The 17,504-nt window shown below is 32.5% G+C and overlaps 1 protein-coding gene across 2 annotated transcripts in view; it reads right to left on the reverse strand.

Moving 5' to 3' along the window:
* The window catches only part of LOC114337959 (probable chitinase 10), a 71,479-nt gene that overhangs the window by 22,402 nt on the left and 31,573 nt on the right, over window positions 1-17,504 (reverse strand). For both annotated transcript variants that reach the window (XM_028288546.2, XM_028288553.2), the window contains one exon: window positions 9,939-10,163. In XM_028288546.2, coding sequence (XP_028144347.1) covers window positions 9,939-10,163 — 225 coding nt within the window. The remainder of the gene's footprint in view (window positions 1-9,938; window positions 10,164-17,504) is intronic.

Raw genomic sequence — 17,504 nt, forward strand, 5'->3', positions numbered from 1 at the left:
AAATACGTTAGGGACTTAAGTAATCGTATGCAATATTTTTATAAAGTGGCACGAGCCAAAACCGAAAGACAAAAAGAAAAAGCTAAAGAGAGATTCGATCAGCACGTGTCATCAAACCCTCCAGAATATAAAATAGGTGATAAAGTTTACGTCAAAGAATCACAGATTAAAGACAAATCCCAAAATAAATTTAATGGCCCTTTCGAAATACAAGAAATCCACGTAAATTCTGCTACTTTGTTGAATACACGAACAAATAGAACAATGAAAGTGAATTTTGATAGATTAAAACCCTATCATGAGTAATTTTCTTTCAGATTCCTCGGACTGATTCCAGTCATCTACCCCCAGTATACGTTAACCCCAATTAACAACACCGTTGGAGTCTTCTTTCATGAAGAAACCAATCTCAAAATTTCAAACGACAAATGGACCCTCCTGGTATACAAAGACATGCAACCAATCAGAGATGTTATCGACAAAAATGACAGAATCTTAGACAATTTATTAGATACTATTGAAGAAAATGTACCTCGAATGCTGGCATTCAAATCTGAAGTCCAAACTCACATAAGTCTCCTCAAACAAATATCTAGTTCCGTCAATCTTAAATATACAGAAATAATGGCTGATACGAAACAATACGCTTTCCGAGAAAAACGTGGGCTTATTAACGGTATAGGTTCGATATGGAAATCAATAACCGGAAACTTAGATTCTTCTGACGGTGAATATTTCAATGAATGTATAAATAAGATAACCCGCGATGAGTATCAAATCGAAAACCTATTAAAAAATCAAATATCGGTTACCACCTCCGTGATTAAGAGTTTCAACGCGACCATCCAAAAATTACAAATAGATGAGGAAACATTCAACAATGATATTAAAGAAATTCGAGAATCAATAATGGATATCTCTGACCAATTAAAATTCTATCAATCTCAAATCGATATGCTGAACTTTTGTGAATTGCTAATGGAAAGCTATTCATTTATCGAAGATTCGTTAAATGATATAGTAAATGCTATAACTTTTGCTAGATTAAAAATATTACATAGTTCAATCATTACCCCGTTTGATTTAATTGAATCGCTTAGGCATATATCACAATCATTACAGAAAAATAATCTTCCCCTATCAATCTATACTTCAAATCTCCCTCAATATCTCGATATTATCGAATTACAGGCCTATCAATTAGACACAAGAATTGTGTTTGTCTTAAATATTCCTTTAACTGATGCAGAACAATATACTTTATATCGTCTATATCCAATACCAATAATGGATAATCGAACAGGTTTACATTCAATTTTAACAACAACACATAAATATATTGCGCGAAACGATGATTCATTGTTATACCTTACAATAAATAGTCTTGAGTCATGCAAAACTCTTCGAGCCAGAACCAAAATCTGTTACAATATACTTCCATACCCAATTGACAGCGACGCCGTATGCGAAGCCCAACTCCTGAAGCGACAAGAACGCCTTCCCAGAACATGCCAGACTTCCGTAGTATTTGCTAAAGACTACAACGTTCAGAAGATCAGCATGAACCTTTGGCTCATAACAGTTTCTGACCCACTGCCTATTACTATCAAATGCGAATCCAGAGAAGTCAAGTCAGAAATCATCAATACCAACCACGTGCTCAAACTACAACCCACGTGCGATGCCTTTATTGGAAGTACAAGAGTACACTCACAAAAATTGATCGACGCTTACGACAATGTTACGTACAAAAGTCATCCAGTTCAAATACCATTCAATTGTTGCAATCACTTCCCAGATAAGATTCATCTTCCCGACTTAAAACCACTAAAGCTTAGCAAGATCAACACTGAAGACCTCGAAATAGCCCATCACAAACTCAATCAGTATTCTGAAGAACTCGACAAATTAATCAATGAACCATTCGTCAATAAACATATGAGCTGGTTCACAATCCTAACGATAACAGTCATTGTGACTCTCGTCGTTATTTATATCTTATGTAAATGCAGATCCAAGAGAAGATTCAAGATAGGAATTGCCAATACCAATGACAATGACCATCCACCTTCTCCACCAAGACACCCAGAGACAGCTTTCGCCAGGAATTGGAAGAAAATCCTTCCAAGACGAAGACCCAGTATCCACCTAAGTGACTCCATAGACGAAGAGGAGAGGATCCAACTGAATACCAACAAACAAACAGTCTGAAAGTTGCTGCCACGCGTCAACTTCCTTCTAACAAGGGGAGCTGTTATATCCGTTTGTACCAACTAGCCTTAATAATGAAGTACCTACCTATTTCCCATCAGCAGATATCAGGTGTCAGCCATCTGAATCGACGCATCCAGTTTCAATGCCAATGTCAGCGAGAACTACTACGTCCAGGCTTTCTCACAACCTCAGCATTTTGTAAATCATATAAAACCATTTGCCGGTGTTTAATATTTGTTCGTAATAATTTAGATTTCATTCATGTAACTTTATTTCTTGTATTTTCAAAATAAAATATTTTTTAAAAAGTCAAAAAAGTTTTAAGTGATATAAAATATATATATATATATATATATATATATATATATATATATATATATATATATATATATATATATATAAAAAACAATATTTTTCGGAAACGAAACGCTACGTGCCCGAACGGATAAATATGAATCGTCCTTAATGCTATATTATGATATAGCATTATACCAATACTACCTGAGGGACTACGCCGATAGAAAAAAAACTTACGCGAAGTAGGCAACTTGTTCAACGAATTAAATGTAGCTACGACCGCAGATTAGATATAGTTTAGTGAGTTAACGTAGAATAAAAGTCTAACTGACGGGAACTTCGTTAACAAGATCCATTTTTCCGACGAAGCAATATTTACATTGTGCGGGAATGTAATTCGCCAAAATTTAAGGTATTAGGGTAAGGTAAATCCAAACTGAGTACGTGATAACCTTCCTCAAAAATCACAAAAACCTAAATGTATGGTCGGATACTTAGAGTGGGTACTCAATTAATTCTGCCATTTTTTATACCTAGAACTAGAAGTTCATTTAACAAGCCATAATGAAATGCTACTGAAACATGAAATTTTACCTGTCATGAAAAATAAGTTTGGCGCCAATTTTTTAATGAGGTATGGTTTAAGCCAAACGGTACTCCAGCTTATTTTGGTGTAAATATTCGGCGTTATTTAGATCATAGATTTTCAGGGCGATTGATTGGTAGATTAGGTAGTATTGAATAGCCCCCTCGTTCACCCGATTTCAACAAAATTATTGAGACGATTAGGCGTTTCTGGGCTTTCGTTGAACTGAGTTTTTTTTAAATGTTTTTGACTAAATATAAGTAGTATTGTATACGGTTAACCTGGTATTGAACTGGATATTTTAATATACAATACACGAGCATATTAATATGCAATACAAAAAAAGCGAAACTAAACAAAAATATCGGAGAGGACCACAAAAAATCAAGTGGTGGATGCTAAAAGATGAGAAAGAAGGTCCATTCGGGGAATGAATAAAAAATAGTAGAAAAAATATGTTGGAACATGAAAGGAAGCCCTAACACAATTTGGAGAAAAATGGCCAATATTATTTGAGAGACGGCTATTGAAATACTTGGGAAAACGTCAGGAAAGAAGTTTGAGGATAAAGAGACTTGGTGGTGGTCAAATGAAGTACAAGGAAATATAAAAGAGAAGGGAAAATTATATAAAAAGTGGCAAGAAACCAGATCGGACATAGATCTTCAAAACTATATGGTCGCCAAAAAGGAAGCGAAAGTACCAGTAGCAAAAGCTAAAACAGAAGCGTATTCAAACCTATATGATCAACTTAATACCAGGGAAGGCGAAGCAAAGATATATAAAATAGCCAAACAGAGAGCAAAGAAAGCAAGAGATTTTAATCAGATTAGATGTATCCGAGATGAAAGTTATAAAATATTATTTCACGAAAAGGATGTCAAAAACAGATGGAGAAAGTATTTTGACAGTTTATTAAATGAAGAATTTGACAGACAGCCGATGGAGTTAACGGAGACAGTAACAGCAATGGTTATCAGGAGAACAAACGAGGAAGTGGCTCAAGCGCTTCAAAAAATAAAGAAAGGAAAAACAGTCGGAACAGATGATATTCCTGGGGAAGTATGGAGAGCATTTGGAGAGACAGGAATAAGTTGGTTAGCAGGTCTATTTAATAGAATTATGGAAGTTGGACAAATGCCAGACGAATAGAGAAGCAGTATATCAGTACCTGTCTACAAAAACAAGGGAGACATACAACAATGTACAAACTACAGGGCTATAAAACTACTTAGCCACACCATGAAAATATGGGAGAGAGTAATTAGTAGACGGATACGTGAAGAAACCGAAATATCCGATAATCAATTTGGCTTTATGCAGGGCAGATCAACAACAGATGCAATTTTCATTGTAAGGCAACTCACAAAAAATAAAAGAATAAAGAGACCAACGCTCATATGGTATTCATTGATCTTGAGAAATCATATGATAGAGTTCCTCGAGAGATTATGTGGTGGGCACTCAATAAGAAAGGAGTCCCTGGCGAATATGTAAAGATTGTGAGAGATATGCATGAGGGAGTATCGACTAGTGTTAGGACAGGTGTGGGAGAGACTGATAAATTTCATGTAAAAGTTGAATGGCACCAGGGCTCGGTGCTTAGTCCGTATTTATTCTCATTAGTTTTGGACCAGATAACAGCGAAACTACAGGGTAACATTCCATGGTGCCTAATGTATGCTGATGATGTCGTGTTAGTAGGAAATAGTGAAATAGACTTAGAACAAAAACTGGACAACAACAGTGCAGACAAGCTCTGGAGGAAAAAGGTTTAAAACTTAGTAGGACAAAGTCAGAGTATTTGTAATGTTGATTTAAAGATGGATTTACTACAAATAACATGGTACCTTTGGATGGTGAATTGATTGTAAAAAGCAATAGTTTTAAGTACCTGGGATCGGTATTACAGAGTAATGGAGAAATAGATGGAGATGCATGCAGTGGAATTAGGGCTGGATAGATGAAGTGGAAGGAAGCGAGTGGTGTGCTGTGTGACAGGAAAATTCCAATTAAGTTGAAGGGAAAATTCTATAAAACAGACATAAGACCGGTTATGATGTACGGAACTGAATGTTGGGCAGTGAAAAAGAAAGAGGAACAACGAATGCATGTGGCGGAAATAAGAATGCTTAGATGGATGAGTGGAGTGACAAAGAAGGATACAATTAGAAATGAGTATATTAGGGGAAGTCTAGGTGTGACACCAATTGATGCCAAAATGAGAGAGCATAGGTTAAGATGGTTTGGTCGTGTTCAACGTCGAGACGTTAGTCACCCAATACGAAGAATAGCTGAAGTACAGATTCCTGGAAGGAGTAGGAGAGGAAGACCAAAGAAGACCTGGGGGGAGACGATAAGGCAGGACATGTTGGTAAAAGGGATTAACATTGATATGACCCAAGATAGAATTGTGTGGAGAAATGCAATTAGGGAATCCGACCTCGCATAGGGATAAGGCAAAGAGAATGATGAATACACAAGGTACAATAAACAAGGTGTTATATTTAAAAAACCAAAGTAACCAATGATATCAGAAAAATAGTATATCTGAAAACACAACAAACAACAAATTTCAAATCTTTATATTATTACAAAATATGTTTAACCATGTTTTTCTTAAATTCAGCGCATCAATTTAAGAGATAATTAGGCGTTTCAGATTTTTGGTTCACTCCGTATAATACTTCTACACATCATAAAGGGTCATTTAATTACAATGTATTCTAGTTAGATTTAGGGCCGTAATACAGGTGCATACCCATTTTAATCTGGTATTCTGGTTTAGAAACAATACGAATTTAGAACAATGCAGATGTTCTTGCTATTCGAATCCAAAATCGAATTAAATATATTAAAAAAGCTGCATTAGCTGTTTAATTATGAGTAGAAAATCAAATAGAAAAATCTCCATAACCATAAAATCTTGTAGGTAAAAAATATTTTTTCACATCACCAGATTTTCAACATTAAAATATCATTTTTTCAAGGAAACAAGGAGTTTAATTTCCTTTAAATGCACTACAAAACTCCTACAACAATATTTAAATAGGTATTCATAATTTAAGATCTATTGAGCATTGAAACTTGTTTTGTTAAAATGTATCAATAGTACAGAAGGTTTCTTTCTTGTAGTGGCAATTTTAAAATGAGAACTATACAGCGTGTCTAGAGTCCTGACAAAAAATAATGACCCAAGATTCCTCAGATAATTTTAAGTTTTAAGACAATATTTAACCCAATTCACCTAGTCCGAAAATTTGTTTGTTATACGTAATTAAGAGATTATGGCAAATTGTTATTGTAAAAATAGATTTAATAGTTGAGTAAAAAATGTAAAAATATAAAAAAAAAATATCTGTAATCCCATCAGGAAAAAACGACCTGGATTAGTCACTAGAGGCCAGGTCATATGTATAAATAAAAAAAAAAAAAAAAAAAAAAAAAGTCCGAAAATTATTTCTAAGGGAGCTAGGGGTCTTTGTATATGGCGCCTTGGAATTTGTTTGTTTTAAATACCTCCAGAGCTTCTATTTAGAAAAACGAAAACTGGTACACTTATTTACCTCGCACAGATAAATCGATTCCATCAAATGCAGTTTTGTAGTACCGGTCATAGGAGTTCGTTTTGGGTAGCACTACGGTTACTTTATTGCGTAACTTTTTTGTCTTTAACTTTTAAGCAGTTTTGACATTAGATTATTAAATTGTGAGGTATTGTAGTAGCAAAAAGAACCCTTGCTTTAAGCCGGCAGGATACACCGTTGTCTAGAAAAATCAATTTGAAAATGTTTCGTTTGTTTGAATTTGATAAAATATTTTCAAAAAAAACTGTCTAGAAAAAGGATGACTGGCAGGTTTATTCATTTTCCAGAATTGAATCGAGTTCATCAATTGCGAATTTCTAGTACGGGTCGCATGCATCCGTTTCGGGTAGATCAACGGTTATTTTTTTATCGCATAACTTTTTTACCTTAGTTTACTAAATTATAAGGTATTCTAGTATTAAAAGTTACTCTTGCCTTAAGTCGCTAAAATACATAGGTCTGGATCCCGCGTATGAAAAAAAGTTGATTAATAGCAAGCTGAAAATTTGTTATTAGCTTAAGGGTGTCTAGTCGAACAAACATTAATATATGGGAACACTGGAACAGGGGAAGTTTTAACTGTGGAACAGGTTAAAAATTTGGAACGGTCAGACCACGAAAACGGCACATGTATTTTGTCCGACAGAACATACTTAAACTCTCCGAACAGAGATTAAACTCTCATGCAAAAATCAGACTGCTATTTATCACCAAATTGGCGTTTTAATGAGTGGAACATGTAGAATATGTCAAATGAGAGGAATTATGACAGGTGATAAATAGCACTCTGATTTTTGCATGAGAGTTTAATCTCTGTTCGAAGAGTTTAAATTTATTCTGTCGGACAAAATAAATGTGCCGTTTTCGTGGTCTGACCGTTCCAAATTTTTAACCTGTTCCACAATTAAAACTGCCCCTGTTCCAGTGTTCCCATATATCAAAGTTTATCCGACTAGACACCCTTAAGCTATTAACAAATTTTCAGCTTGCTATTAATCAACTTTTTTTTCATACGCGGGATCCAGACCTAACACCGTCTTGTTTTTTCTTAACTTTTTTCAAATTCAAAAAACGAAAAATTTTCGAATCGATTTTTTTAGAAAACTGTGTATCCTACCGGCTTAACCCTCTGTTGCCTAATGTATCTCACAAGATACAATATTTCATAATTGAAATATTGCAGGTTTTCTCAATAGTTCAAACCTTGGTTGTCACAATCAGCTGGTCTTTCTCTATACAGCTGGCTATCTTTGTTTGATTTAAACTGTTTCAAAGTATTAAGTTATGTTGATTTATTTTCTTGTTCTGCTAGTGTGCGCGTTTTTCAAGCCATCAATACAAGCGGTAAATGCAGTTTACCTACTGTTACTATTTTACTAGAATAGAATAGAATATAAATATGCTTTATTGCCATGAAAAGTTTTACAATTTTATCGACAAAGCTTATAAATATTCAAAAAAAAACAAAACAGTAACAATCCAATTTAGTAAAATTACATAAATCGTCAATATATTTAAATAATAATAATAATGAAGTTAAAACAGAAACAATCAATTGCAAAAATTTAAATAAATTGCAAATGCATAGTGTACCTAATAATTAATATAAAAGGTTTAAAAGTTAAAAAGTTAAGCCGCTGCATATGACACCCAAATATAGATAAAAAAATAATAAAAATACTACTTGTGCAAAGGGTACTGTAATTTCTTAGTTATTGACTAAAAAAATCTTCTACTGAATAATATGGTCTTTCAGACAGGTAGGCTTTTTCAGTTTACGGGATTTGTGGAAAGATGGTGCAGATTTTAGTTGTAGGGGGAGATGGTTGTACATTTTTTTTGCGGAATATAATATCGATTTCTTTACTAACTCCGAGGACGGGGTCGGCAAATAGACGTCAAACGTAGAATTTCTCGTGAAGTAGTCATGATTAGGTCTTGGTGGAAAGACATATAGATGTTTACGAATTAAGCAAACAGTTTCTAAAATATACAAAGATGGAAGGGTTAAAATTTCGTGATCTTTGAAATAACTTCTGCAATGTGTTGTTCTTCTGAGGCCAAACAGATATCTTATTGCTCTTTTTTGCTAATTTGAAAATAACATCGAATTGGGCAGCTGTACCAGAACCCCAAAAAAGAAGACCATAACGAAGATGTGACTCGAACAAAGAAAAATATATTATTTTGGAAGATGCTAAATTGAGTTCATTCGAAACAGATCTTATAGCATAGCAAGCTGAAGAGAGTTTCTTCCGTAACAAATCGATATGGAGGGACCATTTAAGGTTGCTGTCTAAAAAAATACCAAGGAATTTTACAGAATCAACGGTACTGATCTGGCTGTTATTAAGAGGTAAGGGTTGAAGAGCTCCTTTATAAGAAAATGCTACTGTTTTATCTACGTTAAACGAGAGTAAATTTGAGACAGACCAGGTTTTTATTGTAAGTAGATCAGAAGTTATAGTAGCATGAAGAGTTGCAATATTTGAGTTGCTTCAAGTGATACTGGTATCATCAGCAAAAAGAAAGATTTTTTATACTAATTTTTTTTATGAAAACCTATTCATGTAAGTTGTTATTATGTTATTTAAGTTTAATTATTCATATGTTTTAGGCACTAATATTTTCTGGTTTATTTGCAGTATACTTTTATAAAATGTATCTTCCAGTACACACTGGGTAGCATATGTGGGAGGGGAAGGGGAAGGGCAGGAAATAATTTTAAATAAGATTGTTGCTAATTGGGCTCTTAAACAATAAAATGATGAAAGGAACTTTTCATGGGTTGAGGATTTCTTTGTTTGGGCAACAGAGGGTTAAAGTAAGATTACTTTTCTAATACTATAATACCCAACAATTTCTTAATTCAGTGTCAAATATGCTTAAGAATAACAGATAAAAAAGTTATGCGATAAAATAAACGTTGCCCTACTCAAAACGGACGCCTATGACTGGTATTAGAAATTCGCAATTGATGGAATCGATTTATGTGTGGAAGATAAATAGGTCTACCAGTTTTTGTTTTTCTAAATAGAAGCGTGTTGGAAGTATTTAAAAAAAATTAATTACAACGGGTCATCTTCAAAGAGCTCTAGAAGCTTTTTCGGACTAAGTGAATTGGGTTAAATTGTCTTAAAATTATCTGGGGAATCTCCGGTTTTCGTTTGTAAGGAGAGTTTCTGGACATCCTGCATAATTTGCATGTAGTATTAAACTTTTAGTTATGATATTTAAAAAAGAACAAAACTTACAACAATCAGAGTTTTCATCGCATCCTGGAATGTGTACGTTCCACAGAAGACCTTCGTTACAAAATTCGTGCTGCTTAATTCCGTTAAGGCATTGATAGTATCCCTGACAATTGTAAGGATCGGCGAAATATTCAAGGTCTATATCACAATGTAAATCTGGGTTAACAGTTGAAGGATTGGGGACAGCAGTTGAAGGTTCGGTGACATCAGTTGAAGGTTGGGGGGCTAAAAAGTATAAAAATGTTTTATGTAAATCGTACTTAGATCTTTTAGTGTCAATGAGGGTATTTGGCTCCGAATTCCATCCTACTATATCAATTTACTTGATATTTTCACAGTAAGTAGAAAATAGTTCAAGAAACAAAAAATCTGGAAAAGATGCGGGTTTTTAAACGTTGAAAATAAAACAAAGAAAAAGATAAAATTGACCCAAGATACCGATATAAAATTGTCAAATTATATTATATTAAGGGCCGGTTGTTCGAACGCTAATCAACATTGATCAATATCAAATACTTAATTACTGTCACAACTGTCAATGTCAACTTTGGTTGGGTTGCCGAAAACATAATTATTGATGACAATTTTGAAATTAGTTAATCAATTATGTTAATAATTGTTATGTTAATTGACTAACTAATCTCATAATTATAATTAGCTATGTTTTCAGCAACCCAACCAAAGTTGACATTGACAGTTGTGACAGTAATTAAATATTTGATAGTGATCAATGTTGATTAGCGTTCGAACAACCGGCCCTTAATGAATTAAAAATATTAATAAATCACTTTTCTTACACATTTTATTATGAACTTTGGTGGTTACAAAGGGTTAAATTATTTAGCCAAAACAATTGTTTAGGAAAAATAATGTCTTAATATATAAAAATAGATTTATTTAACTTCATCAAACGCTATTAAAGCCTTATAGCCTAATAACATAAAAAAAAATCAATATGTAAATTTGTACAGGTTAAAACAAATTTTATATCAAAGTTTAGGTGGGTACAAAAGATATTTTCAAGAAAGTATCCAAATCATACAAGGGGATCATTGTTTAAATAATTAAAAAGGGGTCATTTTTGCAAAAAAATTACTTTTTTAACTGCTGAGGTCATTCAATTACTAATGAAGATCTATAGGATCTTTTTCTGCAAAGTTGAAGGGTAAATTTTTCACATAAGACTTACGAAATTAAATTTGACCGCCTATTTATTTAAATAATTATACATAAAACTTTAAAAACAAATTTGCAAAAAATTATTTTTAGCGTTTTAAATAAGCAATATAAAATATCTTATTTTACAGACTAAGTTGCGCTATGTTACCAGTATTAAGGAAAAAAAATTGGTCGAAAAATATTTAATATTTTTTGAGATACTGAATTTGTTTATTAAATGTTACTATATTTTCAATTGCAAAAACGCGGTTGTTGCCAAAGAAATATTCACCTGCTTAAGATCTCATTATTTTTATTTTTATGTATATTTTCGATAAATGTATTGATAAATTCAAATTTCACTTAATCTCCCCACTAAAATGGCATTTGAAAATTATTCAAATTTGTTTATAATTTGTTTTTTTAATAACGTCGCGGGGATTAAGTATTTTGAAATGTCGTTTCGATAATTAAGTTCCTGGGAATTTTTTACTAATTAACAAAATTTTTTGGTCATTTTTCTTCTTCTTTTTTTTTCTTTGAGTTATATTACTACGGGCCCCTTTAGGGTTAAATTTTATTAAGAATGTCGAATCTCTGAGTTGTAGATTCTAGACCTTAAAATATTAAGATTTAACTAAAATCTCTTAAATAAAATGTGGCTACTTACTGAGTTACAGGGTGTTTTATTTAAAAATTAAAAAATTATTGTTACCAAATACTTTAAAACTATTTGACGTATCCTTATCATACTTGGCAGAAAGTGTGGCTATTATACACCCTATTAAATTGTGATTAATAAACGTTTCTAGCTAGTGCCAGAGGCGTACGACAGGGGATAGAGAATGATTGACCCTTCCCAAATTCTACGCCACTGAGTGAATTACTATTGTAGCGAAATGTTTCGATTCTCCAATACTTTGTATGTAAATAACTTTATTGGTATCGATAAAGTTATCAGTTTGAGAGATATTGGAAATTTAAAATGAATGAATGAATGAATCAAAATAACTATGCCGTTTTATTTTTAACGACCAATATCTCGAAAACTAATGACTTAATCGTTACCAGTAAAGAGTATATTATTTACATAGAAAGTATTGGAGGATCGAACAATTTCGCTAAAATAGTAATTCCCTCAGTGGCGTAGAATTTGGGAAGGGTCAACCATTAACTGGCCCCTGTCGTACGCCTCTGGTGGTAGCTAGAAACTTTTATTTATCACAGTTTAGTAGACTGTACAGTACCCACACTTTCTGCCAAGTATGATAAGGATATGACAAATAGTTTGAAAGTACTTGGTAAAAATAATTTTTAAATTTGTAAATAAAACACCTTTACTGTAACTCAGTAAGTAGCCGCATTGTATTTAAGTGATTTTGGACCAATCTTAATATTTTTAGGTCTAGAATCTACAACTTCGAGATTCGACATTCTTAATGAAACTTAACCCAAAAAGGGCCTGTAGTAATATAATGCCAAGAACAAAAAAAGAAGAGGAAAAAAAGACAAAAAAATTTGTTAATTAGTGAAAAATCCCCAGGAACCCAATTATCGAAACGGCATTTCAAAATATTTAATCCCCGCGACGTTATTAAAAAAAAAATTTATAAACAAATTTGAATTATTTTCAAATGCCATTTTAGGGGGAAGTTTAATTGAAATTTGAATTTATCAATACATTTGTCGAAAATATACATAAAAATAAAAATAATAAGATTTAAGACAGGTAATTATTTTTTTGGTAACAACCGCGTTTTTTCAATTGAAAATAGAGTAACATTTAATAAACAAATTCAATATCTCAAAAAATATTAAATATTTTTGGACCAATTTTTTTTTAATAATACTGATAACATAGCGCAACTTATCCTGTAAAATAAGATATTTTATAGTGCTTATTTAAAAAGCTAAAAATATTTTTTTGCAAATTTGTTTTTAAAGTTTTATGTATAATTATTTAAATAAATTGGGGGTCAAATTTAATTTAGTAAGTCTTACGTGAAAGATTTACCCTTCAACTTTACAGAAAACAATCCTATAGACCTTCATTAATAATTGAATGACCTCAGCAGTTAAAAAAGTAATTTTTTTGCAAAAATTACCCCTTTTTAATTATTAAAACAATGATCCCCTTGTATGATTTGGATACTTTCTTGAAAATATCTTTTGTACCCACCTAAACTTTGATATAAAATTTGTTTCAACCTGTACGAATTTACATTTTGATTTACATGTAGTGTAATTTTATTTTACTAGACTATTAAAAGTACTTTGATTCACGTTACAATTGGTTTTATTAAATTTTGGGTACAAGGGGTAGTTTTTACCCCAAAAAATAATAAGCGCACATCGGCATAAAGTGGACTTTGAAGTAGGAGATTAGTAGTAGAGACTATATATTTACAAAATTTCATTAAAATCCACGCAGTAGGATATAATTCGGAGGGAATATCCTACTTTTGGTCTCATTGACTGGCGTAAATATATGGGCGGTTATGCTAATATATGATTTAAAATTTATTTTCTCCACTTAAGTATTTAGTAAAATTCATATTTTTTTTTTGTTTCAGATGCCGCATTAATGAAATAGGTAAGTTATAGTTATTAAGGTACCAAGGGTATTACATGGATAATAAAATAAAGCTTGAGGTCAATGGTGTATATACCAAGGGCCTTTGGCCCGAGGGATATGCGTTGACCGAAAGCGTTATTATCTAGAACACGTGCTTTCAACGTTTAATGTCTGACTAAATTATTCTTTATATGCAAAAAATTTGAATGAATTTTGAATTAATTAGTTTTCAAATAATTACATTTACCAGCAACAGTCGTAATGTAATTGTGGCAACCATAGTTTTACTTAGGTTGTTATTTGTCAACTTGACAGTATTTAACTATGCTTTAGTTACGAATATTGGGAAAGTGATATCATCCTTTAAAGGTGGGAAAGCGCGGAAAGACGCATGAAGATCCAGTGGCGTACACTCACTTTTATTTCAACGTTAATTATATTATATTTTTTAAATATTATTTGTTAAAATTGGTCACAATATAATTTTATTTGCAGGTTTTTACTGGCGTTTCGATCTCTCTATTCAAAGACCGTTTTCAAAGATATAAACAATATCTAACAATAAAACACTGAGAACTTTTGTTTTCGTTACTTCCACAAAATTTATTTTTAAACCATGTGACTACAGCTGTTTCAGCAGATTGCCTTTCTCAAGTGATTTAGTTTACGATGTGTTTGCATTTAAAGTCTCTAACTAAATAGGTTGAGGAGTCAGGAGCTATTTGTCTCAAGTTGGTCATTCAGAATTATATCTGTATTTTTCATTTTATTAATTTCCATAGACTCTAATATATCTAGATAGCTTATAAGGCATTTATTTTGAATACGAAGAATTTGATACTGTTCATTAAATGAATGATTAAGATCTAGAAGGTGAAGGTGCGTATGTAGAAGTGTCTGTTTTTCTATTGTTGAAACCCCTTTTGTGTTCTGCTATTCGTTTTTCAAAGCTTCTGCCAGTTAGACCGATGTAAGTTTTTGGACAGTCTCCACATGCCAGTTTGTAAACACCACTCTGTAATTGCATTCTCTTTTTGCTCTTACGGTTCTTAACCCTTAAACGCCCAACCTTTTTTAGGTTCCATGTACGCCCAAGGGTGGGTAAAAAATGTCCACCTCGAAAATAGCTAACATATTTATTGAGAGTTGTTGGAAATGGATTAAACTTAAAAACCTTATGCTTAATAAACACAGCATCTTCTAAAATATTAATATAAACAATTTACAGACCCTACAACAAAATTACAATGTACAACAAAATTAACATACCAGTAAAAGCCATTAATTCAGGTTTGTCGATTTTCTCCACATTCTTCCTTTCAGCCTCCTCATTGGTGGATAATTATGTCGATAATGTAATTATACGTCGATAATTATATGGATTATGTTCCTACCAATGAGAAATTATAGAGAAACCTTCAGTAACAAGTTTTACCAAGGGTGTACTTTTTATGCCCACCCACATTTGACTCAAGATATTACTTTTATTTTCAAACATATCGGTAAAACCAAATTAACATTCGATAAAGGGCTGTATTTTTAACAATAAATAATTTTTGAAAAATTTTTAAACACGTAATAATTATGTTACAAGGGAATACGCATTAGGTGGACATTTTTTACCCACCCTTGGGCGTTTAAGGGTTAATGTATTTGCCTAAGTTGTTATTAGTTCTGAAAGCTGGTGTTATTCCTTTCTTTTTATGTATCTGGCTATTTTTGTTGATATCTTGCCTGTATACCTATGTGATAGAGCAGAATGTACTGGGTTTTTCTGTGATGGTGGATAGACTAATTTCATTATATAAATGACAGGGCCTATTTTACCACTAGGCCCGTGAGGCACCTGCCTCGGGCCCGCATTTAAATGGGGCCCGGAAAGGGCCTCATTTAAAAAATGAATTTTCAAAATTATTTCATTTTACGAACATGAAATGATAAATGATGACTCCACTGTTGATTTTCAAGCGACTTCACCTGTCACAAGTACATCTACGTCATCTCCTATAGAAAACGACAATATCAATAACTCCTTCCCTGGCACTATAGGGGATTGGCCAAAACATTTAAATTTGGATTCTCAACAATATCTTATAAATAATCAACTGAATAAATATACATATTGATAAAATTAGTGAATGTGTTACACAATTGGATAATAATAAAACCAGACATTGCAAAGGCAATTTTTTATAAAATGAAAGCTAATGAGGAAAAATTCTTTGCGAGTGGTTAGTGTACAGTCCTAAATGTAGCAGTGTTTATTGTTACGTTTATAAACTGATTTCCACGAAAATGATTGTTTTTCTAAGGCCGATGCCACATTATGCGTTTTGAACGGATGCGGTGAAAACGCATCCGTTTCCAACGCAACCGGACCGACCTGTCACACTATGCGTTTAGTCTGGTGCAGGTAGTAAGCGCGTACCGATGACTCAAAACGCATCCGCTTCCAACGCAACCGGACCGATCTGTCACACTATGCGTTTTCACCGGATGCGTCGGAAACGCATCCGGTCAAAACGCATAATGTGGCCTCGGCCTAACTTTCGATGGGTATAATCACAGGAAAAATATCAATAGGACAGTTATTCAACATAAGCGAACTCCTGAACATATTTTATCATTTGGTACGTTAGTCAAGAGAAGTAGTACAGCAGGAAAAAATGTAACATTATTGGAAAAAAATTATTTAGAAGAAAAGGAACATTAATTTTTTCTCCAAGAACGGTTTATCCTTTTATGGTTCAATGACCAAATTATTTACAAAAGGAAATGACAAAGGTATATGTATTAATAATGTATCGCATTTAAGATAAAGACAGCTCTATATTTTGCCTGTCAAAATAAATACAGACTTGAAGTTTTGCACAGTCATACAGGTTGAATGTTCATATTTTTTAAGATAGCTGAAATTTAAATTTTAAACGCAGCCTACTGCGACTGCACAAACAGAGTAAATTTTCGATATTTTGCTTCTAGTTAGAGATATCGGAAAAAGTTATTTGAAAAAGATATTTCAAATGTTATTCTAACCCCTCATACCAAATTTGATAACAAAATTCGCACTTTTAGTTTTTTCATTATTTGTAGTCAGGATCGTAAAACTTAAAATTGGCTGGCCCAAGATGCATCTCGGGACAGACGAATTTTAGGGTCCTGGCTACAAATATTGAAAAAGCTAAAAGTGCGAATTTTGTCTTGCAATTTGGTATATGCGGTTAGAATAAGATTTGGAACTACTGTTTCAAACAACTTTTTCCGATATCTCTAACGAGAAGCAAAATATAGAAAATTTACCCTGTTTATGGATTCGCAGTAGTAGGCCGCGATTAAAATTTAAATTTCAGTTGAATATCTTAAAAAATGTGAACCTTCAACCTGTATGACTGTGCACAACCTCAAATCTGTATTTATTTTGATAGCTGAAGCCGAAATATAGACCTGCCTTCATCTTAAATGCGACACAATGTATTTAAACAATGTTTAATTGTTTAAATATAAATTGTTTTAAATTGTTTACTTACTTAAGCCGTCCTCTTGTACCTTACGGTGTCGAGGTAAAAATTGTTATAAATTGATAAACTTTATAAATTGTTTAAAAAAATTAAATTTCTGGTGCAACTGCATTTCTATTAAATAATTAATTAATTTAAAAAAGTTATTATTATTATTAATAAATCATATATTTAGGGGCCCGAAAATTTTGTAGGGCCTCGGCTCTGATTTGAAGTAAAATAGGCACTGATAAATGATAGTTATATTTATTTTATTTGTTTATTATATATTTATATATTCTTATGTTATTTATTTTCTATTTTTTTTTTAATTTT

Source organism: Diabrotica virgifera, chromosome 4 (assembly GCF_917563875.1).
Source record: "Diabrotica virgifera virgifera chromosome 4, PGI_DIABVI_V3a".
NCBI lineage: Eukaryota > Metazoa > Arthropoda > Insecta > Coleoptera > Chrysomelidae > Diabrotica > Diabrotica virgifera.